This window comes from Notolepis coatsorum (assembly GCF_963971535.1).
Source record: "Notolepis coatsorum genome assembly, chromosome: 10".
Taxonomy (NCBI): domain Eukaryota; kingdom Metazoa; phylum Chordata; class Actinopteri; order Aulopiformes; family Paralepididae; genus Notolepis; species Notolepis coatsorum.
This window is the reverse complement of record NC_140174.1, coordinates 116,138,430-116,164,152: the sequence shown is the minus strand read 5'-3', so window position 1 is coordinate 116,164,152 and position 25,723 is coordinate 116,138,430. Positions and strand designations below refer to the sequence as shown.

Sequence of the window (25,723 nt, the reverse complement as noted above, 5' to 3'; positions counted from 1 at the left end):
TTAAACAGTGAGCTAACGTGAGCTAACGTTAGCTACCTAGCTAAAGGAGCTGCTCATGCAGACTATTGGCGGAGCTTGTTGACATGAGGAGTCTGGGAGGGGGAGGGGCAGTGCGCTGCAGCAGCAGCAGCTGTGTGCCTGAGAGAGAAGTCAGCGAGTGAGAACTCCGCTGAGAATTGGATAATGTTTTCCGCGCGTCTTCGATCGGTTGTCACGATCGGCGAAAATAAAGCATTATCGGACTTCACCGATCTCATATTTATACTGATTATCGGTCAATACCGATCGCTGGCCGATCGATCGGGGCATCCCTAACGAATGCCGCTATTGACAATCAATTAATCAGAAACGACCCCCCCCCTTTCATGCATGCACGATGTAACATAATATACCGATCATATGCATTTGAACATTTTAATTGTAGCATGTATAGGGACGAAATGCCAATGGATTAAGTATGCGTTGCGGCCTATTACTAGCCTCCCAGGAATTACCCTAAACCGCTCTTACACCATATACTTATATTCACCACGGTATAAAACACAAATTTTACATTCATTACCAGCTCCCCTGCCAGGCTGCTCTACACCAAGGAGTCAGAGAGTCAGTCAGTCAGAGATTTTATTTGCCATGTATGGACGAATCCACATTGGAATACAGGTACAGAGCAAACACTGTCTACAACTAATCCAATACAGGAGCAGAGTACTGAACGGCACAGGAAGTCCTTCATTCCAACAGCCATCAGACTATACAATGCATCACTGTGCCTCACTGCATCACTGAGCACAGAGTGACAGTTACCATCTTTCTGGACTCTTACTTTTGAAACAGCACTGTGCAATATTACACCTACTGTAGACCTCAGTATATTTTTACTGTATTTATTTACTGTATATTTTATTCCATTTTTATTCAATTTTATTCTATTCTTATCTTAGGCAATTTGATTTGTTTTGTTATTCTTATTCGTGACCTGTTCTGTCTAAATGTTTAATGTTGAGCGATTTGCAGTGTCAAATTTCCCTCGGGATAATAAAAGTATTTCTATTCTATTCTATCTATAGTAGAAACGGTACAGAAAAATTAAATAAAAAACACAGACGGTATAAAAGGACAAATGCTAAAGTTGATATCAACATCCCCTAAAAGTGCATATCATAGTAAAGTGCATAATGCAGAAGGAAGATGGCGGCCGTGCAGTAGACAGCTCGCACCATATGCTCCCGGTGCTAATTGACTAAACCATCTGAAAACACGGCTTAAATCCGAATACCCCCCGAGAGAAGCAAAGGGGAAAACAGTTTCAAGACTACTCTATTGAAAAAATGTAATGGAAAACTCTGAGTCAGAAGAGAAAGGCGATAGAGAGTCGGAGATAAACAGACGCTCCACTAGGCAGAGGCAGGGCCATATACCGGAGGCTTTGGGCCTAGGAGCGGATAGCAAGAAGCTAACGGCAGTAGCCACCAGGCTACAGATGGCTAGTAGGGCTGAACTAAGCGCTAGCAAAGAGATACGAGGAGGAAATATCAGCGGTGCGGGGACTGGAGAGGGAGAAGGAAAGACAGCTATGACAATGGAAAACATGCGCTCGCTATTGAGAGAAGATGCAGAAAGAAGAAGCCACCAGACAATGGAAGCCATAGAAGGATAAGAGACGGGGTGGATGGAAAGATGGAGGCATGTGAAGCTACCATGGCTAACCTACAAACGAGGGTGGAGGAACAGGAGAGAAGGTACACGGAAAGAGAGACCTTGTTGGATAGCAGAGCTGCGGACCAAGATCATTGGGAGAGGGAGTGCCAGAGGCTTCGAGCTGACAGTAAAGAGATGGGAGATAATATGGAGAATATGATCAACTACGCTAAACGGAAGAACCTGAGAGTGATCGGCATACCAGAAGAACAGGACCCGAAGGGACCAAGAGCGACGCTGACAGAATACTACTCAAAGCTATTCGGGGGGTTAGCGGGAGAAGGAGTCTTCACTAAAAATCCCAAGCTGGAGGCGGTGTACAGGGGGGCTCCCGCAAGAAAGAAAAAGAAGGGTGAAAACGGGACCGGGAGGAGGCCACTCATAGTGGTATTCTCCAACCAACGGGACAACGACACGATACTGGACATCGCAAAGAAGAAGCGAGTTTTGACCCACAAAGGACTCCAGGTGAGGATATACCAAGACCTTTCCCCATCCCTGGTCAAGAAACGGGAGGAATACAGGGAGGTGAGAGACTACTGCTTTCGGGGGAAAGGACAGACGGGCTTTGTACGAGGAGCCATTCTGAAGGTGACATGGAAAGGAAAGACTACGCTGTGCGACACTCCAGAACAAGCACGACGAGCCTGTGGTATGACGGTTGGGACAGACCCAACACAACGGAGACAGACACCCACGGGACAAGGAACAGAAGGAGAGCAACAGGAGGGACCGCAGCAGGAGGAAGACACGGGTAGCTAAGAACGGTATATGGGAGGGGGGGAAGGGAAATAATCTATACAATCTGGCAATTTCTATGGTTCAATAATAGGCGGTACACGCACAGAGACAATATGGGAAGGTCAGAGACCCAACATAGGCATGGGAAGAAGGGGAGAGTTAAGGTCTGTGAAAGAAGGGAAAATATATAATTCATAAAAGGAGTGTAATTTCTGATTGAATTCTCTAAGAGGCATACCCCCATTCTTGAAATGTAAGGGGAGAGACTTGTATATATATATAATATATATATAGGTGCTCTATATAGGAACAAGAGGTTCAAGGACCCAACTTAAAAGTGGGAGGAGAGGGGGTTTGAGAACTGTTGAAATAGGGGATCGGTATATTCTATGGAAAATGGACATTTCTACTTTTCAATATGTGGGTTGTGCGGTTAGGGTTTAGTAGTTATAGTTAGTATAGGACACTATGGAGAGGAAGAGGTCCAAACATGGACAGAAGGAGGAGTGGTTAGCTAGGAATTGGGGATGAAGGGAAAATATATATTTTATAAAGGCACTGCAATTTCTGGTTTAGATAAGGGGATCTAGTAGAGAGGGGTGAAAATATAAGGTATAAGGTCTGGCGACCTCTACCGCTCAGTATTGGTGCTGGACACACACAGACGAAACACAGGGAGGACAGGGCCCCAACATAGGTATAGGGGGTGGGGGAAAACTGAGAGAGGGGAAGGAAGGGAAAAGTTATGATTCATAGAAAGGATGCAAATTCTGGTATAGGTATAAGACACACCCACATTCCGAACCTGTAAAAGAGGTTGCCTAGTTCTATACAGGGAATATCCCCCTTCCTGGAGGATAGAGGGTATAACTACAAGGTATAGGGGCTTTATTTTTTCCACTATTTTAAGGCGTACACTTTAAGACCATTGACAACATGGTTTGATCCCCAAGCATTAGTATCCTGGAGAAAATTAGAAGAAAATATAGTAGCCCCACATAGACTGAAGGACATAGCATACACAAAATTATCAATTAAGCAATGCGAACGGAAATTTGGCCCCATAATTACTCATGCGATCCGGATATGGCGTGAAACACAAAAAAAACATTCTAATCCACATAAATGGCATAATCATACTCCCTTATTCAATAACAATGCACTCTTGATTGGAAAACGACCTATAAGATTCCATATATGGGAAAAGCAAGGCATACACTCATTAGGTGATGTTTTTAACAAACAGGGTTTCTGTAGCTATGAAGAAATACGCAAAAAATGTAATCTCACCGAGTCCACAATTTTTTTTTACACACAGTTATTGTTATGTTTGAAGTCTCACGGTGTTCCATTAAAGATACCAATTGAACACCACAGATACCACAAATTCTTCTATGAAAGAGAGACATCGAGAGGTTTTGTTTCAGATTTTTATCATCAATTACTAACGTCCTCGTATGAAACCCTCCACCTAGACTCCGTCTGGAGGAGGGATATACCAGACCTGGAAAGCGATTTTGATTGGCAAGAAGCCTGGGCAAATGTTCGATTTACATCAAGGAACCCGGAACATCAACAAATAAATCTTAACTATATTCACAGGACATACTTGACTCTTATAAGACTGAAAAAAATGGGTCTTAAACAAGACTCCAAATGCTCCTTATGTACAAATGGGGACGAGGGGACATTTATGCACATGTACTGGGATTGCCCACCAGTTAAGATATTCTGGAAAGAGGTGACCCAGCAATTATCAAATCTCTTAACTCTGAATATACCTGTACACCCCTCTGTATTACTGCTGAATGATGTTTTTGAGTATGCAGTACATCCACAGCTAAAGAGATTGGTTTTATCGGGTATCACAGTGGCTAAAAAGCTGATAGCATCACGATGGTTCCAACCGGGAAAAAATTGCCGAAAGGTCTGGATTATTACATATCTCGATGTGATTTATCAAGAAATATCTACAGCAAGAATTTTGGGTCTCAATGAATCCAAAATGACAATGTGGTTAGAAGTGGTGGAGAAAATAAAAGCTAGCATATAATGGTAGTGTCTGGTTAGGAGCGAGGGATATGGATGGATTATCCAATGGGGGGTCCGGGAGGGGGGGGGTACGAGCTAGAGCATATGTGTGTAGGGTATTAGATAGCAGGTATTGGGGGTATATCCTGTATAAGACATTTAACTATATGGTGATTTCATTGGATGTGCACTGTTAATAATGCTTGTATATCTTATCGTGTGTTGTCATGTTTGTTTATGTTTGTTTAAAAAAATAATAAAAAAATAAAACACAAAAAAAGGTATAGGGTCTTTATATAGGGAAAATCGCTAAGAAAGGGTCAAGAGCCCAGCTTAAAAGATAAAAAAGGGTATTTTGGGAACTGTTAAGAAAGGGGAAATATATATATTGTGAAAATTGGTCATTTCTACTTTTCGACAGGTATGCGGGATAGTTATATAGAGACACTACGGAGAGGTCAAGGACCCAGCATGGACATGAGGGGGAGTGGATGGTTAGGACTTGGGGAGGAAGGGAAAGGGTATATTACATAGAGGAACGGCAAGTTCTGGTTTAACTCTCTATAAGAGATACCCCCCTTCTTAACGGGTGATGGGTATAGCTTGGAGGTTTTCGTAGGTCATATCCCCTTTCTTAACAGGTATTGGATATGGTCAATGCCCGGTCGGTGGCAGATTTGGTTTTGTTGTGTTTCAATGTTTCAAGGTATTAAAATGATAGAGATCCAGAAGTTTAGAGGCTGGTTTAGAGGGTTCCTCGAGAAGGTTCAGCTTGGAAAGGGAGGAGGAGGGGGGGGGGAGTAGAGACACAGAATCAAGTTGAGGATGGTTTAGTCATGTTAGACTTTAAATAGCAGAAATGAGAAAAAGGGAGCAAGGGGTTAGACGTTAGAGCATACTAGGTGGGAGGAGCGGCAGGAGAGGATGATAGGCAGGTAAGATGCATCCTGTTAAAAGGAAGCAGGAAGGTACCTGTAGGAAGTCGGAAAAGAGGAGGGTCGGAGGTCCACTCCCAATAAGGGGGGACGATAGCTTTGTATGTGGGGTTTGGGGATATTTGTGTTTTTTTTCTTTTTTCTTTTTATTATTACAGGAAACTTCGGCTGGAACACCACATCACAAAACATAAAGGAGGGAGGTGGGATGAGGGCAAGAAGAGAGTGAGCAACATAGGACATAAGGATGGGTAGGAACGAAATAAAATATATGAGCTGGAACGTGAGGGGGATGAGCCACATTATTAAGCATAAAACGATCAGGAGCAAAAATAGTTTATTTACAGGAAACACACAGCACTAGGGACGATGTCAAGAGAGTCGAGAATAGATGGCAGGGACAGGTCTACTCGGCACCATTCAACTCACAAGCTAGAGGAGTAATGATACTAATAGACAAGTCGATACCATTTAATTTAAGAAATAAAATTATAGACCCGGGGGGGAGATTTATAATACTAAGCGGTACTATAGTCTCCACGCAGGTGAACCTAGTAAATATATATGGACCAAACAATGATGACCCACTGTTTTTTCAAGAACTGTTTATGAAAATGGCAACTCTCACGGGCCAGTTCATCATGGGGGGAGACTTTAACTGCGTGAGGAGACCGGAAATAGATAAGTCAGAGGGAAAGGATACCTCCCACGGAAGAACAAGGAAAGTGATGGATACGTTTATGAAAGACCTCGACTTGGTTGAGGTATGGAGAAAGCTAAACCCAGACAAGAGGGAATATTCGTGCGCTTCAAAATTACTAAGTAGGCCATCGTTCTCTAGAATAGACTATTTCTTTGTTTCGACAAGCTTGATATCTAAATTTACAGGAAGTGAATATGACAGTAGATTACTGTCTGACCATTCTCCAATGACGTTAACTATGAACATGCCGGAAATAGCGAAGGCACCCCCTAGATTCAGACTCCAAACCAAGTGGCTCAACAACCCGAAATGTATGACTTTTATAGATGAAAAAATAGACATACTTCTCCATAAATACAGACCAGACAAGTGCAACGATGAGATGGGAGGCATTTAAGGCGTATATAAGGGGAGAGATGATAAGCTATACTAAACATAAATCTAAGGAACACTATAAGCAAATGGAGGACATAGAAAGACAGGTAAAAGAAGTGGAAGAACAGCTATATAGAGGAGAAGACCCAGCAAAACAGAGAGAACTACGGGTATTAGAAAGGCACAAACGGAAAGAATGATAAATACGATCAAATTAGGGAATGGGGTTGAAACGAATGACCCATTCGAAATAAATAACACCTTTTAAAGAATATTATGAAAAGTTATATAAATCAGAATACCCAAAAAACACAGAACAACTAAATGAATTCCTGGACAAGTTAGAATTCCCAAAAATAACGGAGGAGGAACAGAAACAGTTTGATCAAGATCTAACAATAGAAGAATTAAACGAGGCGCTTACGGTTATGAATAGCGGGAAAGTGGCGGGCCCAGATGGGATACCAACAGAAATATACAAGAGATTCGCAGGGAAACTGCTACCCCACCTACTGGAAATGTTCAAGGAAGCATATGAGGAGGGGACTTTACCCCCATCCTTAAGATCGGCGATGATTGCGGTACTGAAGAAACCGGGAAAGCCACCCTCAGACACAACTTCATATCGTCCTGTGTCCCTCATGTCCTGTGATACGAAGATTTTATGTAAGGCGCTAGCTAGACGCATAGAGAAGTCGATTCCACATCTGATAAAAAATGACCAGAACGGATTTGTATTGGGAAGACAGGGATTTCATAACATTAGGAGATTACTAAATGTTCTACACACTAAGAAAAACGAAAAAGACCACACAGTTCTGTCATTAGACGCCGAAAAGGCATTTGACAGGATTGAGTGGGGATATCTGTTTGAAACACTTAAAAGGTTCGGGTTTGGAGAAGGATATATAAAATGGATCAGGATTCTATACACAGACCCAATGGTCGAAATAACTACAAACAACCAAATATCGACACCGTTTAAACTACAGAGATCTACCAGACAGGGATGTCCGATTTCTCTGTTGCTATTTTTATTCGCAATCGAACCATTAGCGATGACGATTAGACAGGACCCGGGAATCACAGGGATAAGAATAGGGGGAATGGAGCATCGCCTATCGCTTTTCGCGGACGATATAATACTATACTTAACTAAATTGGATACCTCAATTAGAAATGCAAACGAAATACTAGAGAAATTTGGAGTATTTTCAGGATATAAAACGAATCAAAATAAAAGCGCACTTATGTTACTTAATAAAAGAGAAAGGGAAAAAGCGCCGGTGCACACACAGTTTGCGAGCTCCCCCAAGGGGTTTACTTACTTGGGGATAAAGATAACCCCGGAGATTAAAGACTTAGTACAAAGTAATTACGATCCAATAATGACAGATGTAGAAAATAGCCTTGAAAGATGGAGCAAATTACCAATATCAATGATAGGCAGAGTGAATATTATTAAAATGACTATATTGCCTAAATTCTTATACCTATTCCAGTCAATCCCAATGCCCTTACCGGAAACCTTCTTTCGGAGATTGAAAACGATGTTCACACGTTTCATATGGAACAATAAAAAACCCAGGTTGAGACTGACACTCCTTTACCTCCTGTATGACAGAGGAGGGCTTAGACTTCCAGATATGAGGCTTTATTACTGGGCGGCACAGCTCAGGACAGTAATGTTCTACTTTCAATATGCAGATATACCGGCTTGGATGGAGATAGAAAAAGAAGAGACAAAGATTACACTAGATGTATATATATATTCACGACAGAGTAACTTGTTGATAAAAAATACAAAGAACCCGTTCCTCCAGAATACAGTAAGGATCTGGCACAAAGCGCACTTACACTTAGGTAGAAGGGATAAGTTATCGGGGTATACACCAATCTGGGGGAATGAGGAATTTAAACCGGGAAGGAATGATGGGGATTAAAAAATTGGGCAGAAAGAGGTTTGGGTAAGATTAAAAACGTATACATAGAGGGAGAATTGATGACCTTCGAACAGATAGTAAGCACATTTGAAATCCCAAGATCACATAGATTTAAATACTTTCAAATCAGGAGCTACATAGTCTCAAAGAACGGGGGCACAGAGGAACCACCCACATCCATAATAGAAAGACTTACGAGGAACAATATGGTGGGAAGAGGACAATTATCCAAGTTTTATGATGTGTTGTTATCAGGATCGGAAGAGAGCTCTTTGAGCAGTTTGCGGGCATGGGAGAGGGACATGGAGGTAGAAATAGCAGAAGAGGACTGGGAACAAGCATGTGAGATGTCACAGACACTTTCAATTAATACCAGATGTAAACTCCTACAATATAAGTGGATACATAGAGTATATATGACACCAGAGAAATTACACACAAGTTTTATCCCATGATCCCGGATGAATGTGCTAGGTGTGGGGTAGAGGTGGGGACCCTGTACGACTGTATGTGGGAATGTGAGAAGATACAGGAATATTGGAAGGAGATATTGGAACTCATATCGGAGATGACAGAGATAGAAATCCCAACCGATCCTAAGTTATGTACTACACTTATACCCAGAGAAGTTCCCAGCTTATATTAGAAAGAGGAAAGTGATAAATTTGTTTGTTACATGCCAAGAGAGTGATAGCTTTGAACTGGAAGGAGATACAGAGACCAGGAGCTAAACAGTGGTTAAAGGAAGTGTCAGAAAACTTAGCAATGGAGAAACTAACATACATACAGAAGGGGAAAACAGAACAGTTTGAAAGGACATGGACATCGTTTATACACTTCCTGGAAAATGTAAGAATCTAAAGGAGAGAGATAGGAAACATGAAAGGTAAGGGAGAGGAAAGGGAGAAAGGTTTAGAAAAAAAAATAAAAAATGGATGGAGGTAGAGAAGCAGAAGAACAGTTTTTTATTTTTATCTTTATTTGTTTATTTTTTATTTATTTTATGGTATTTTATTAGTTTATCTTTTATTGTATTTTGATATTTGTTTATTTTTTATTTTTATTTTGTGCTGGTATTTCCGTGATTTCTTGTGGGTTGTTTAAAGGAGAGCTATTTTGCTGTTTCTTTCACTGTGTGGGAACTTTTACACAGTTCCTGTGAGTCTGAAAGGTTTGAAAAAAAAAGAAAAAAGGGAGGATCATTGTTCTATATTTCTAATCAGGTACTGAAAAGCAGCATTTTTCTACCTCAGGATCTTGGGCCGTTTTAAGGCTGGGCTCCAACCACTGTGTGGCCTGGTGCCAAATGCCACACCGACTGCCACATTATTAGGCAGTTGAGAAATCTCGGACATTGAGAGTTGGAGACGTGGATCCTGTTGATATGAATCCACATAGCTGGGGGACGGTACTGAACACTGAGGAATGCCATTTATAAGATGGTTCCCCTTTAACAATTAACATTAACAATAATTGTTTCTATTGTAATATGTCTGCGGAAATGTCAATTGAATTATAATTAGGGAAGGGAGGGGATTGAAGGGTGTCTTTTATATTTTTGTCATGTGCTATTGTCTGTATATATGTATGTTTGTGTAAAAGAAAAAATGCAATAAAAACATTGTTTAAAAAAAAGTGCATAATGCATAGAGGCACAATTTACAGTAAAAGTGCATATAATCAAAGTGCGTTATGCACAGACACACGGAAACAGCACTTCCACAACCTGACTAATAACACACCAAAATAAAATAGGATAATATACAAATCTAGCCTTTGGAGTTATTCAGGCTGCGCACAGCACTGGGGAAGAAACGCTTAGTAAACAACTAAAACCAGGAGTAAAACACTTTACACACAGGGCAGCAAGAAGGTTCCTGTCTCCATAAAGCACAGCTAACTGATTAATCAAAGCTAATCAATTGCTTGCCCCCTATGACATCACCAAGGGCAATCATTCTGACTCAGAAGACTGGAGTATCTGAGACTAAAAACACAAGAAAACACACACACACACACACACACACACACACACACGCACACACACACACCACACACACACCCTACAGAGCAGACAGCACGCAAAACACTATTTTAGTGTAAAATACCTGAGGGCTAAATGTGGCTAAATACTAAATACCCATTATCAAAACAGGGCAGGATACAGTAATGTGTTTACTGTCGGGAAGTACTCTTCAAACTGACCTATCTCTCCAATCACAGCTGTGTTGCTCCTATTGGTCTGTCTGGGTGCCTGTTTAGTAAGGGGGGGCGGGTCTGGAGGAGATAGCTTGAACCTCTGGTTTCAGGTGTCAACCCTGTGGTGGTTTCAGCTGTCCTGACTGTGGTGGTTTCAGCTGTCTGTCCTGACTGTGGTGGTTTCAGCTGTCTGTCCTGACTGTGGTGGTTTCAGCTGTCTGTCCTGACTGTGGTGGTTTCAGTTGTCTGTCCTGACTGTGGTGGTTTCAGCTGTCTGTCCTGACTGTGGTGGTTTCAGCTGTCTGTCCTGACTGTGGTGGTTTCAGCTGTCTGTCCTGACTGTGGTGGTTTCAGCTGTCCTGACTGTGGTGGTTTCAGCTGTCTGTCCTGACTGTGGTGGTTTCAGCTGTCTGTCCTGACTGTGGTGGTTTCAGCTGTCCTGACTGTGGTGGTTTCAGCTGTCCTGGCTGTGGTGGGTTCAGCTGTCTGTCCTGACTGTGGTGGTTTCAGCTGTCTGTCCTGACTGTGGTGGTTTCAGCTGTCTGTCCTGACTGTGGTGGTTTCAGCTGTCTGTCCTGACTGTGGTGGTTTCAGCTGTCCTGACTGTGGTGGTTTCAGCTGTCCTGACTGTGGTGGTTTCAGCTGTCTGTCCTGACTGTGATGGTTTCAGCTGTCCTGACTGTGGTGGTTTCAGCTGTCCTGACTGTGGTGGTTTCAGCTGTCTGTCCTGACTGTGGTGGTTTCAGCTGTCCTGACTGTGGTGGTTTCAGCTATCTGTCCTGACTGTGGTGGTTTCAGCTGTCTGTTCTGACTGTGGTGGTTTCAGCTGTCTGTTCTGACTGTGGTGGTTTCAGCTGTCTGTCCTGACTGTGGTGGTTTCAGCTGTCCTGACTGTGGTGGTTTCAGCTGTCTGTCCTGACTGTGGTGGTTTCAGCTGTCTGTCCTGACTGTGATGGTTTCAGCTGTCTGTCCTGACTGTGATGGTTTCAGCTGTCTGTCCTGACTGTGATGGTTTCAGCTGTCTGTCCTGACTGTGGTGGTTTCAGCTGTCCTGACTGTGGTGGTTTCCGCGGAGCTAATGATGCTAATGATGGAGCATCGCCGTCGGTTGTGTGATAGTAAAGGGCTAACCTTCTGTATTGTCACAGTGAAAGGGTTAACCGGCTGTCGTGTGGCAGTGAAAGGGTTAAAAGTCTAGACCCCGAACATAAGACAGTAATACATTATTATTTTTAGTCACAAAACTACACGCTACAGCTTAAAGATTTTATTTTAATTCTGGGTTGGTGTGTGTGACGAGTTCCCTTTGCGTTCAAAGTGTAAACTACAATCTATAGAGGAGTAATGTTTTAGCCATTCAGGACTGGGGGAGGGGGGGTCAGAACAGAGCAGGGAGGGAAGGGAATGGGCTTCTCTGATCGATGTGTTTCATGTGGCAGACAGACCGCTGCAGCTAAAAATAGGAGCGAGACATCAGAACATCTGCAGGCCTTTGGACGGAGTCAAACCCCCAGCGGGTCGGAATGATCGGACTGGGAGCCAGCGCTGGGGGAAAGTACACCTAGTGAGGAGGGATCAGACTGGGAGCGCTGGGGGAAAGTACACCTAGTGAGGAGGGATCAGACTGGGAGCGCTGGGGGAAAGTACACCTAGTGAGGAGGGATCGGACTGGGAGCGCTGGGGGAAAGTACACCTAGTGAGGAGGGATCAGACTGGGAACCAGCGCTGGGGGAAAGTACACCTAGTGAGGAGGGATCAGACTGGGAGCGCTGGGGGAAAGTACACCTAGTGAGGAGGGATCGGACTGGGAGCGCTGGGGGAAAGTACACCTAGTGAGGAGGGATCAGACTGGGAGAGCGCTGGGGGAAAGTACACCTAGTGAGGAGGGATCAGACTGGGAGCGCTGGGGGAAAGTACACCTAGTGAGGAGGGATCAGACTGGGAGCGCTGGGGGAAAGTACACCTAGTGAGGAGGGATCAGACTGGGAGCGCTGGGGGAAAGTACACCTAGTGAGGAGGGATCAGACTGGGAGCCAGCGCTGGGGGAAAGTACACCTAGTGAGGAGGGATCAGACTGGGAGCGCTGGGGGAAAGTACACCTAGTGAGGAGGGATCGGACTGGGAGCGCTGGGGGAAAGTACACCTAGTGAGGAGGGATCGGACTGGGAGCGCTGGGGGAAAGTACACCTAGTGAGGAGGGATCGGACTGGGAGCGCTGGGGGAAAGTACACCTAGTGAGGAGGGATCAGACTGGGAGCGCTGGGGGAAAGTACACCTAGTGAGGAGGGATCAGACTGGGAGCGCTGGGGGAAAGTACACCTAGTGAGGAGGGATCAGACTGGGAACCAGCGCTGGGGGAAAGTACACCTAGTGAGGAGGGATCGGACTTGGAGCGCTGGGGGAAAGTACACCTAGTGAGGAGGGATCAGACTGGGAGCCAGCGCTGGGGGAAAGTACACCTAGTGAGGAGGGATCAGACTGGGAGCGCTGGGGGAAAGTACACCTAGTGAGGAGGGATCGGACTGGGAGCGCTGGGGGAAAGTACACCTAGTGAGGAGGGATCAGACTGGGAGCGCTGGGGGAAAGTACACCTAGTGAGGAGGGATCAGACTGGGAACCAGCGCTGGGGGAAAGTACACCTAGTGAGGAGGGATCGGACTGGGAGCGCTGGGGGAAAGTACACCTAGTGAGGAGGGATCAGACTGGGAACCAGCGCTGGGGGAAAGTACACCTAGTGAGGAGGGATCGGACTGGGAGCGCTGGGGGAAAGTACACCTAGTGAGGAGGGATCGGACTGGGAGCGCTGGGGGAAAGTACACCTAGTGAGGAGGGATCAGACTGGGAGCGCTGGGGGAAAGTACACCTAGTGAGGAGGGATCAGACTGGGAGCGCTGGGGGAAAGTACACCTAGTGAGGAGGGATCGGACTGGGAGCGCTGGGGGAAAGTACACCTAGTGAGGAGGGATCGGACTGGGAGCGCTGGGGGAAAGTACACCTAGTGAGGAGGGATCGGACTGGGAGCGCTGGGGGAAAGTACACCTAGTGAGGAGGGATCGGACTGGGAGCGCTGGGGGAAAGTACACCTAGTGAGGAGGGATCAGACTGGGAGCGCTGGGGGAAAGTACACCTAGTGAGGAGGGATCAGACTGGGAGCGCTGGGGGAAAGTACACCTAGTGAGGAGGGATCAGACTGGGAGCGCTGGGGGAAAGTACACCTAGTGAGGAGGGATCAGACTGGGAGCGCTGGGGGAATATTCCAAATCAAATCATAACATTGTCCAGTGCATGTATACCAGAGTTAATACTGTGTGTGTGTGTGTGTGTGTGTGTGTGTGTGTGTGCGTGTGTGTACCTTTAGAACAAATGTGTTGATGTTGTCCGGCATCTCCAGCCGGTTGCAGCGCCGCACTTCCTGAATGTCTGAGCAGCAAGCAGTCAGCTTCAGACTGGAGCCCTGAAACACACATATAGACCATCAGCTTCAGACTGGAGCCCTGAAACACATATAGACCGTCAGACAGACTGGAGCCCTGAAACACACATATAGACCATCAGCTTCAGACTGGAGCCCTGAAACACATATAGACCGTCAGACAGACTGGAGCCCTGAAACACACATACAGACCGTCAGACAGACTGGAGCCCTGAAACACACATATAGACCGTCAGACAGACTGGAGCCCTGAAACACACATATAGACCGTCAGACAGACTGGAGCCCTGAAACACATACAGACCGTCAGACAGACTGGAGCCCTGAAACACACATATAGACCGTCAGACAGACAGCTACATTAGTCATTTAGCTGATGCTTTTATCCAAAGCGACTTACAAGTTCTGTACGACAAGTCATCAGGAAGGGCACAACTCTATCAGCTGAGTAACAATGTTCATCAAAGTGTTGAGTGCTACAGTGTAGGTTAGTGTATTAGGATGCATGAGAGTAAGGTTAGTTAACACTTTGATTGACTAAGGCTAAATTCAATGATATACCATAGGTTGCCGGCTCTATTTGTCTATGGAGAAATTCCCCTTCTTTGCAGGGCTATAACTTTTTAAATTCTATTGCTAAATTGCCATTATTAGGGCCCATTCAATGTCCTATATGTATTGTTCAGGGTGAAGCAACGTTAAACTTTTTCATTCACATATTCATACTAAAATATGATCTAAAGTATAAGTATGTTTTCATCTCTTTCTGCAGCTTTCTCCAGAACGTGATTTATAGCCCCAAATGCATTATATTGATGATCAAATACAGTTTGATAGCAATCGGCGCGATATAAAAAAATCCAACTGGACGGACTTCTGGAAGTTACTACACGTCATCTGATGTTGACCGGATGGCCGAGGGGGCGTTTATAATTCCGTGGGCAGCGTTATACCATTCATCTAATGTGGGTCAAATGTTCATCGGATCAGTTAGTATAGGAGACATTGAAAAATAACGCTGAATCTTACCGTATCTTCCTCGCGCCGTTGGGCGATGAGCGTGGAACAGACATTTTCCTATTATGGGATATAGAAATATCCGGTCCATTTCCAGGTTGTATAGTAATATATACGTCCAAATCATGTTGTTTTTTTTAGTTATTTGCAGCGATCGATGTTCACTGTGTGAAGACTGAGTCTCTCTAACACTAGCGAGTGCCCGGACCCCATAAGGAGTGAGTCCTACCGGGTTAAAGGTAACATCCGTTTTTTCGATCTGCCGATCAGCCACCAGATGGCGGTCTTGAACCGCTAGAGGATTGAGAGGAGATCACACTTGTGTCTCAGGGCCCCCGGAAAGGAAATATGATTCCGATCACAGATTTTTGAAATATTGATATCAAAGACGAGTTACGGCGTCTTCGGCAACTTGAGCATGGCGGGGAAGGACGCCTAAAAGCGTCTTCCGGCAGTTAAAGTGTTAAGGTTAGAATTTTCTTTTTTTGATAATGTTTGAAGAAGTTCATCTTTAGTCGACGGCGAAAGATTGGACGGGTTTCGGCTGTCCTAACTAGGGATGTTCGATATTGGCTCTTTTACCGATATCCGATATACCGATATTGTCCAACTCTTAATTTCCGATACTGATATACAGTATGCAGGGTTTCCCCCCCAAAAAAACTGAATAATTTCAGGTAATTAACATTACATATCTCTTGTCGTGGAATTAACACAACATTATGCATACTTTTGACAATAAATAAAATAAGAATTTGTTCTTACTTGCTTGCCTGGGTAAATAAAGGTTAAATAAATGTAAAAAAAAAAAAAAAAAATTGAAAACCGATAACGATAATTTCCGATATCACATTTTAATGCCGATATCGGCCGATAATATCGGTAGGCCGATAATATCGGACATCCCTAGTCCTAACGGTGGTGGGCAGTTCATTCCACCATTGTGGGGCAAGGACCGAGAAAAGGCGGCTTCTCCTTGATGACCCTCCCGGAGCTCGGATAGGAGTGGGTCTGAGGCGGCCATAATAGAATACCAATGAAGACAATACATGGAACATGACTAACACTTTACACATCTTCTTGTGAAAGTAAAAACATGTCCTACTAGGAATGTTGAAAATATGTGTGACATTAGTTCAATACATCACTAGTGACCACATCAAAATATAAGTCCATACCAGAAGCAGTTTTCCCCTCCAGTGTGTACAAAGTGTTTGTTAACTATCTTGGATTTTGGCTGGTCACCCCATACTGAGGTCAGAAAGTTCCTATGATCCCAGTATTTAAAACACGAGAACAAAGTGTGTTCACTCTTATACCATGACATATAGACGGTGGGCCGAAGGTTGCTAGAGGCTTCCGTTAGTGAAATGATTGATCTGGTTTTAGAGAGTATATGTTATTGTAATATGAACTACATAATATACTATAATAACACATTTCCGTTTGTTGGCAATGGTTTTTGTGTCATATCTTTATGAAAATTAATGTGTTGATAAGCTAAAATCTACCTACGTTTGTGAAAAGGGGCGTTGCTGCGGAACCAATCAAAACGCGTTACAACGTCAAGTGACTTGTTTTCTCCCAATGACATTCCTCCAACTCAGGAACAGGAAGTAAATAGTGCGTCTCGTCTGTTGACAACAGTGGATTTAGCTCTGCATCGGTAAGCTCTCAATTCATATACATTACTATTGAAATGCATTTTTACTTAACTTTACAGCATTATTCAAACGTGATAGGAAGTTATGAGTCATCAGCAGTTTATATGCAGTCCGTTTTGACTTCCGATTACACATTGGAAAATGTTGTAGCCAGCTCACATAGACTAACGTTACGTTAGCATTTTAACTTTCTCAGATAGCAATCTAACATTACGTTAGTGTAAATCAAACAACTCTAACCCAATACTAATAATAGTAACTTGTTTCACATTCTTGCTGTGTGTTACACTATGGTATAGCGGTCTGTGTTGTTGCCTGTGACGTTGAAGTTTGAGGTGACGTTGTCACAACCGTTACATATGTACAAAATATACTGTCTCATAAATATACTCTTCCAATATATAAATATACATATAAATATATTGTTTTAGATGCTGTTGTCACTATGAATTACAAATGGGGGGCCCTGATGTAAACAAGACAAACGTCTTTCTCTGGTCTGCATCCCCTTAACAATAGTTTGATATTGGATGGTCCCTGTGCTGTTGTTTACTGTCTATCTGTATGTCATGTATGTAATATGTTATGATGAATTGAAAATGGTTGACCCTGATGTAAACAAGATGAAAGTCTTTCTCTGGTCTGCATCCCATTAACAATTGTGTGTATTGAGCTGTACTGTACCCATTCTGCAATCTGTTAATATGATGAATAACGTTATCTATTGTAGTAACAATGTTCCAAAATGTATTGATTGTTTTTCTGTTTCCCCAGATGCTCAACCCTGGACCACACGACAGATATATTCTAGGCCTAATCTAACCCTAGCCTGAGGGTTATATAGTAATCATGCAAGCTCAAAGATTGAGCTCTTGAGGTGACTGGCCCTGCTCTATATCAAGAACAACTGCAGGACCTGTATTTCCCAAAACAATGAATATCATGATTGAATGAGAGGCCATGGTAAACAGCACAGTGAATAAACAATGTGCAGTCCCCTTATATATATATATTGTTCTGGATAGAAGTGGGGCCAGGCTAATCTGCAAGAGCTCAACTTTTGAACAAGGATGGTCATCCTCTCACATAAGCTGTCTGGGGACGACTCACACAGCTCTCTACTCTCTGGGCCCTGGACTGGACACCCCTCCACTGTACTAGTTACACATTACACACATACAAATGACTAACACTATGTAACAACCATCAAATGCACTCACAACACACACATCCACACGCACACACTCACTTTAAACAAACAACTCACTGCAGCACCCACTTTAGAACACCTAAACACACTTTATATTTATTGGCAAATAATTTGCACTACAACCCATACCTCATTACACCTTACTGTAAATTGTACCTAAATTGTACCTCATCCCATTTCTGCATTGTACTGTATAGTATATTGTATTGTAACTCAGTTACTTTTCTACTCTGCATTGTACATTGTATGTATATATTGAACACTTGTCTACGTACTTGACTTCTATTTTATACTTATCTATTTTTATCTAGCACAATCTCTGGAGCAAAACAGAAAGAAGCATTTTATATAAAAGTATTCTGTACTTCTGTATGACAACTAATAAAGAAACTTGAACATCAAAAAATCAACATTCTGTTCTCTATTCCAGGCTAGATCTGACCTTGACTCATGTTACAGGATTAATACACATTTTCTTACACCCATATTGCTAGTTTTCACCTGAAGGGCAAATTACAGGGCCAGTCCAGTAAAAAAATACATTAATCAGCATTCATTCTGTGTTTATTGTGTCATACTGGGGAATAATATTAATATTATTATGTCCTATTGGGGACATAATTTTAAATTCTGAGCAATTCAATCGTTTTTTTTATAGAGAGGACGTCTGACATTGATTGAAAACGGTTAACAGATTGCAGAATGGGTACAATACAGTACGGCTCAATACACACAATTGTTAAGGGGATGCCGACCAGAGAAAGGCTTTTGTGAGAGACCAACAAAGTGAGGTAATACATTTCGAATCAAATTGTGGTCGGTTAGATCTAACGTTAATATCACGTTATCCATCTAATGGCTAGCAAGCTCACCTGATGTCGGTATGGCTTAATACAGTGCGAAATACAATCTTATAGTAAGAAACAAAACACAAGTTGAACATAGTTTTGAACGTTTTATTACAATAGTATTTAGGTCGGATGATAGATCTAACGTTAATATCACGTTAACCATCTAAAGCTCATCTGTGACGTCGGTATGGCTTAATACAGTGCGAAATACAATCTTATAGTAACAAAACAATACACAAATTGAACATAGTTTTGAATGTTTTATTACAATAGTATTTACTGTCTCATGTTGCAATGTATAATCCAGCTAGCGTTCCAGTCAGAACCATTCTCCGTTGTTCATGTTGACAATTTTGGGGTCCCTATTTCCCGTTTCTGTATCCTGATTGGTTTATCAGCTAGAGGTGTCCAAAGATATGCATGAGCAAACATTTAATTTAAATGTAAGATTACGATAACCGATGACCACCAGACGGCTGGCCAACAAACGTATTTTGACTCAACATAATAACTAGATATCACACACAAAGAATTGTGTAGTCTGCCAACATGGATCAATCAAGTTCACTTTAGACAGACTCGGCCTGCCATCTAATATTGTCCCAGGAACATCCACACTGTCTGTCTCACTCCTCAGAGCGACAGAAACACAACTGTTGTCATCAATGAAAACTGTGTCTATGCTAGTACTGCTTCTCTCTCACAGAGGCTTCTGTGCAGGTCAAAAGCTCCACACATAAACATATAGTCAGCTGACCCCAGGTCAGACTACAGTGGATCAGTGGACGTAGTGTAGACTTCACATGCAGTAAGGTATCTATTTTCTCCATCAACCACTGATCCAGACTGAGAGGAGAGAGAATCCAGATGTGCTGCTGCCCTGCGCCTGGGAAACAACCCTGTCTGTGTGTGTGTGTCTGTCTGTGTGTCTGTCTGTGTGTCTGTCTGTGTGTCTGTCTGTGTGTCTGTGTGTCTGTCTGTCTGTCTGTCTGTCTGTCTGTCTGTCTGTCTGTCTGTCTGTCTGTCTGTCTGTCTGTCTGTCTGTCTGTCTGTCTGTCTGTCTGTGTGTATATGTGTGTGTGTCTGTGTGTGTCTGTCTGTGTGTGTGTGTGTCTGTCTGTCTGTCTGTCTGTGTGTATATGTGTGTGTGTGTGTGCGTGTGTCTGTCTGTCTGTCTGTGTGTGTGTGTGTCTGTCTGTCTGTCTGTCTGTGTGTGTGTGTGTCTGTCTGTCTGTCTGTCTGTGTGTATATGTGTGTGTCTGTCTGTGTGTGTGTGTCTGTCTGTCTGTCTGTGTGTATATGTGTGTGTGTGTGTGTCTGTCTGTGTGTATATGTGTGTGTGTGTGTGTCTGTCTGTGTGTGTATATGTGTGTGTGTGTGTGTCTGTCTGTGTGTATATGTGTGTGTGTGTGTGTCTGTCTGTGTGTGTATATGTGTGTGTGTGTGTGTCTGTCTGTGTGTGTATATGTGTGTGTGTGTGTGCGTGTTTGAAATCTAGGCAAGATTTCTCTTAACTGGCACCTCTTGAGGACGATTTGCCCACCGGCGCGACGCGCCACTTTGCGTGCGTCTAGCGGCTCTGGTCTATACACTTATACAATATATAGAGAGAATTAAAGCCCTATTTGTTGCCTGTCGATTGCCACCTCAGGCGACAAAATCCGCTCAGCGGTTCTCAAGTTACATGCCGATATGTGAGGTGTGCGCCATTGTACACGGCAGAGTCAGATTACCACCCCCGACTCCCGGGGCTCTAGCTCCGTCAATAATTTGGCGAAAATTATTGGACAGGGTTGTAGCCAATGAGTGTGGCTTTCCAAAGATACTCCACATGTGCGAATCAGGGATCAAGGGGAAAAGTCACAAGCAAAAACCGGAAGAGAAAAAAGCGCAGAATGAGGAAATGGTTTACTGGAGAGCTTTTTTTTTCACAGTTTACCAAAATCGCTCCTAATAACTCATTTCTGAACAGATTTTTATGAAATTTGGACATCAGCCTATTGTGATGTAAATAACTCCTCTGTTTCCCATCCATCACATCTGGGAGGAGGACCAGTCTAATAAGGAGCAACTGGAGAGGAGACACACACACACACATACTTTCCCACTTTCTCACACACACACACACACACACACGCACGCACGCACACACACACACACATTCTTTCCCACTCTCACTTTCACACACAGACACACACTTTCCCACTTTCACACGCACACACAGAGTACCATCTGCAGTCTAATGTACTGCCTATGGGATGAATATATACACAACACACTAGGGGTGGGGGAAAAAATCGATACGTAGTAGTATCGTGATACTTTGCGTGGCGATACTGTATCGATACAGGGACGCCAAGTATCGATATTTAATTATTCATAATTTTTTTTTTTAAATTACAATGTTTAAAATTACAAAGGAAGTTGCATTGTTCATTTCAATACTTGTAATAGTACAGTATTCCACACACACACACACACATGTGCATTCAGTTAAGTTGGAATATGACTGTAATACAAACAGTTCAGTTTGTCAGGTACATGCAACACAGATTACAATGTTTACATCAGGGGCGGGGCTAGGGGGTGGCTACTTGGGCTCAAGCCCCGAATGTTTTCTGAAAAGCCCCGAATCTATTTTCAAAAAAAAAAAAAAAAAAAAATTTGACAATTAATTATTGTTACATGAAAATATGTTTGCACCAGATTTAGCAGAAGCTAATTTCCATCTGTAGTCTATCCAGCTGCTAACTGTATTTGAGTGAGTTAAGTCTTGGTGTTATGGTAGACTCAGACCTAAGCTTTAAATCACAATCAACAAGTTGACAAAAACATAATTCTTCCACCTTAGAAACATAGCTAAAGTACGGCCATTTATAAATCAAACGGACACTGAAAACCAGATACATGCCTTTATCTCAAGCCGACTCGACTACTGTAATGCACTCCTTACCGGCCTCCCGAAAAAATACGATAACTATTTTATTGCAATGCACTATTGTATAATTGTATTCTATTCCTGGCGCTGCTCTGATGGCTGCCTCTCTGATCGCTCCGACGAGACTGTGCTTTATTTTGTTAATTTTTATAGTATTAGGAGTTTTATTTGCACCAACTGTTGGTGCATTATATGTGTATGACCGTCAGTCAATCATTGACATTGGATTAAGAAAAACTTACCGTTTGGATTGCTCTCTGGATCGGATCGCTGAACAGCAGAAATGGCCCACCGAGATCCTTTGTTATGCCGGCCATGGACAAGACCACCAAAAGCCGCCGCGAAGACGAGGAAAAAGGGCTGGGATCCGAAACAGGCTGAGATCCAGACGACACCGTACACCACTTCCCAGTATATTGCTAGCCAATGTACAATCAATAGACAATAAACTGGATGACATCCGAGCAAGGATTCAATATCAAAGAGACGTTAGGGACTGCAATGTCCTTTGCTTCACCGAAACATGGCTAACACCGGAGGTTCCAGATCACGCGATTCAACCAGCGGATCATTTCTTTATCCATAGGAAGGATCGGACACAATCAGAGTCCGGTAAACAACGTGGTGGAGGTATTGCCTTCATGTTTAACAAAAATTGGAGTGATCCAACGAATGTGAAGGAATTATCCAATCACTGCTCCCCAGAACTGGAATATATAACCATCAAGTGTCGTCCTTTCTTCCTCCCGAGGGAGTTAACGGCGATCATCCTGGTCGGAGTGTATATTCCACCGCAAGCCAACAACAACGCCGCGCTCTCCAGACTACACGACGAGGTAAACAATATACAAGCGACGAACGTTAACGCCGCCATTTTAGTACTGGGAGATTTCAATAGCGCCAATCTGAGAAAGGTATTGCCTGATTTCTACCAGCATGTGACTTGCAACACCAGAGGCGGTAACATCCTAGATCACTGTTACACGCAATTTAAAGGTGGCTACAAGGCTCATTCTGATAGTGGCTTTGGCAAGTCAGATCACGCATCCATTTTCCTTACACCAAAGTACAGACAAAGAATTAAAAGTACTCCCGTAGTCTCGCGAGAGGTGCAGAAATGGGATGTGACGTCAGAGGATACACTAGTGTCAGTGTTTCACAACACAGACTGGATTGTATTCCGCGACACAGATAACATTAATGCCTACACGGAGACAGTGCTGGACTATGTCTGTACTAGGGTGAAAGAAACAATCCCCACTACCAAAATGAAAGTTTACCCAAATCAAAAACCCTGGGTAGACAAATCCGTCCGTGAAGCTCTGAGAGAGCGCACCAAAGCATACAATGACGGCCTAGTGGCAGGCAACATGAACGACCACAAGGTGGCGCAACACAACGTAAGGAGGACAGTGTCAGAGGCCAAACGGCGCTACAGGGATAAAATTGAACTCCAGTTTGAACAAGCTGACTCTAGAGCTATGTGGCAGGGGCTCAAAACGATGACAGACTACAAAGGCGCCTCCCTCAAACTGAACAGTGACATCTCCTTAGCAAACGACCTCAATACCTTCTATGCGAGGTTTGATGCTGGTAATAACAACACCAGCTCACAAGCCTCGGCAATGGGGGGGGGGGGGTCGGCTGCTGATGGAGGCGCAGTGTTCAGGGTAACAGAGCATGAGGTGAGGCGGACCTTTAAAAAAGTGAATATCAGGAAGGCAGCAGGTCCGGACGGCATCCCCGGCTGCGTCCTAAAAGTCTGTGCCGACCAACTGGCCCCAGTATTCACTGACATATTTAACCTGTCCTTAGAACAGGCTGTCATCCCCACCTGCCTGAAGAAGTCCACTATTATCCCTGTACCCAAAAAATCCAAGCCTGCTTGCCTCAACGACTACCGCCCTGTAGCTCTCACCTCCATAGCCATGAAGTGCTTTGAGAAGCTAGTAAAGGGCTACATCTGCTCCTCCCTCCCCATCAACATGGACCCCCTGCAATTTGCATACCGCCCCAACAGGTCCACGGAGGACGCCATATCCCATGTGCTGCACACAGCAGCATCACACCTGGACAAGAGGCAGGGGAACTATGTGAGAATGCTATTCATCGACTACAGCTCGGCATTCAATACCATAGTCCCCTCCATACTCATAGCCAAGCTCAGGGACCTGGGCTTGGGCTATGACCTCTGCCAGTGGGTCTTGGACTTCCTGACTGGCAGACCCCAGGTGGTGAGAGCAGGCAACTGCACCTCCTCATCCATCACCCTCAACATAGGGGCCCCCCAGGGCTGTGTTCTGAGTCCCCTCCTCTACTCCCTGTACACACACGACTGTGTGGCTCAGCGGAGTAGCAATACAATCGTCAAATTTGCTGACGACACAGTGGTGGTGGGCCTGATCTCTGCCAACGACGAGAGGGCCTACCTGGAAGAGGTCAAGGTCCTGGCGGGATGGTGCCAGGAAAACAGCCTCTCCCTGAACGTCAGCAAAACAAAGGAGATGATTGTGGACTTCAGGAGGTCGGGGGTCAAGGACTACAGCCCCCTCAGCATCGACGGGGCACCGGTTGAGAGAGTCAACAGCTTCAAGTACCTCGGAGCCCACATATCCGAGGACTTGAAATGGACCATACACATTAACAGTGTGGTGAAGAAGGCACGACAACGCCTCTACTTCCTCAGGCGCCTAAGGAAGTTCCAAGTCAGCCAGAAGATCCTTAAGAACTTCTACTCATGTACAATAGAGAGCATCTTGACCGGCAACATCACCTCCTGGTTTGGGAATAGCACTGCAAAAGACCAAAGCAGACTACAAAGAGTGACACGTTCAGCCGAACGCACAATTGGAGGGGGGCTCCCCACCCTCCAGAACATTTACTACAAGCGTTGCAAGGGGAAGGCTAAGAGAATTATTAAGGACTCGAGCCACCCGAACAACTGCCTCTTTGAACTGCTGCCGTCAGGCAAGCGATACAGGAGTCTCAAGGCGAGCACAGAAAGACTCAGAAGTAGCTTCTATCCCCAGGCCATCAGGCTGCTAAACGAACAATGAATGAACACTACACAACAACAACCACCAAACACACATAGCACACACATCCACACGCACACACTCACTTTAAACAAACACACTGTAGCACCCACTACACACACTTTATAGCACACACCCACTTTAAACAAACACACTGTAGCACCCACTCCCCACACTTTATATTTATGGATGAAGGATTGCACTACAACTCGTACACCTTACTGTAAATTGTACCTAAAATTGTACCTCATCCCATTTCTGCTTTGCACTAGATAGTACTGTACATTAGTACACTGCATAGTTGTGTATTGTATATTATATGGTAACTCAGAACATTGTACATATGTCTATACCGAACAACTGTGACCTCATTTTCTTCTTCTAAATTCATGCTATATTATGTTATTATGTTATTTGATACTATCTTGTCTAGCACAGTCTCTGGAGCGTAACAGTAAGAAGCATTTTGTATGAAAGTATTCTGTACTTCTGTATGACAACTATTAAAGAACTTGAACTTGAACTTGAACTTGATTTTACTAACTATTTTATCGAGTTAACCCTAGATCTTAAATCCTAATATGAAAAACGATGTGATTTAATGTTCTATGTCTTACCTTGACTTTGTCTATTTTACTGCTATCTATTTTATGCTTTATGTCTGCACTTTATGCATTGCTCTTGATCTGCCAATGTTGTGCTCATTTTATGCCTGTCTTTTTGTACTGCTGTGAAGCACTTTGAGCTGCAATTCTTGTATGAAAGGTGCTATACAAACACAGTGTATTATTATTATTATTATTATTATTATTATTATTATTATTATTATTATTATTATTATTATTATTATTATTATTATTATTATTATTATTATTATTATTATTATAAATTATTATAGTTAGCTTCATTAATTAAAGGGTGTGAATTTAAGTGTTCTCTAGTGCCTTTTG

At 43.5% G+C, this 25,723-nt stretch overlaps 1 protein-coding gene across 1 annotated transcript in view; it reads right to left on the bottom strand.

Annotated features, from left to right (window-relative positions):
- sh2b3 (SH2B adaptor protein 3) overlaps positions 1–25,723 on the bottom strand; it is a 327,691-nt gene that overhangs the window by 62,473 nt on the left and 239,495 nt on the right. Inside the window, exon 3 of the mRNA XM_084323763.1 lies at positions 13,978–14,079. Within this exon, the coding sequence (XP_084179889.1) occupies positions 13,978–14,079 (102 nt within the window). The remainder of the gene's footprint in view (positions 1–13,977; positions 14,080–25,723) is intronic.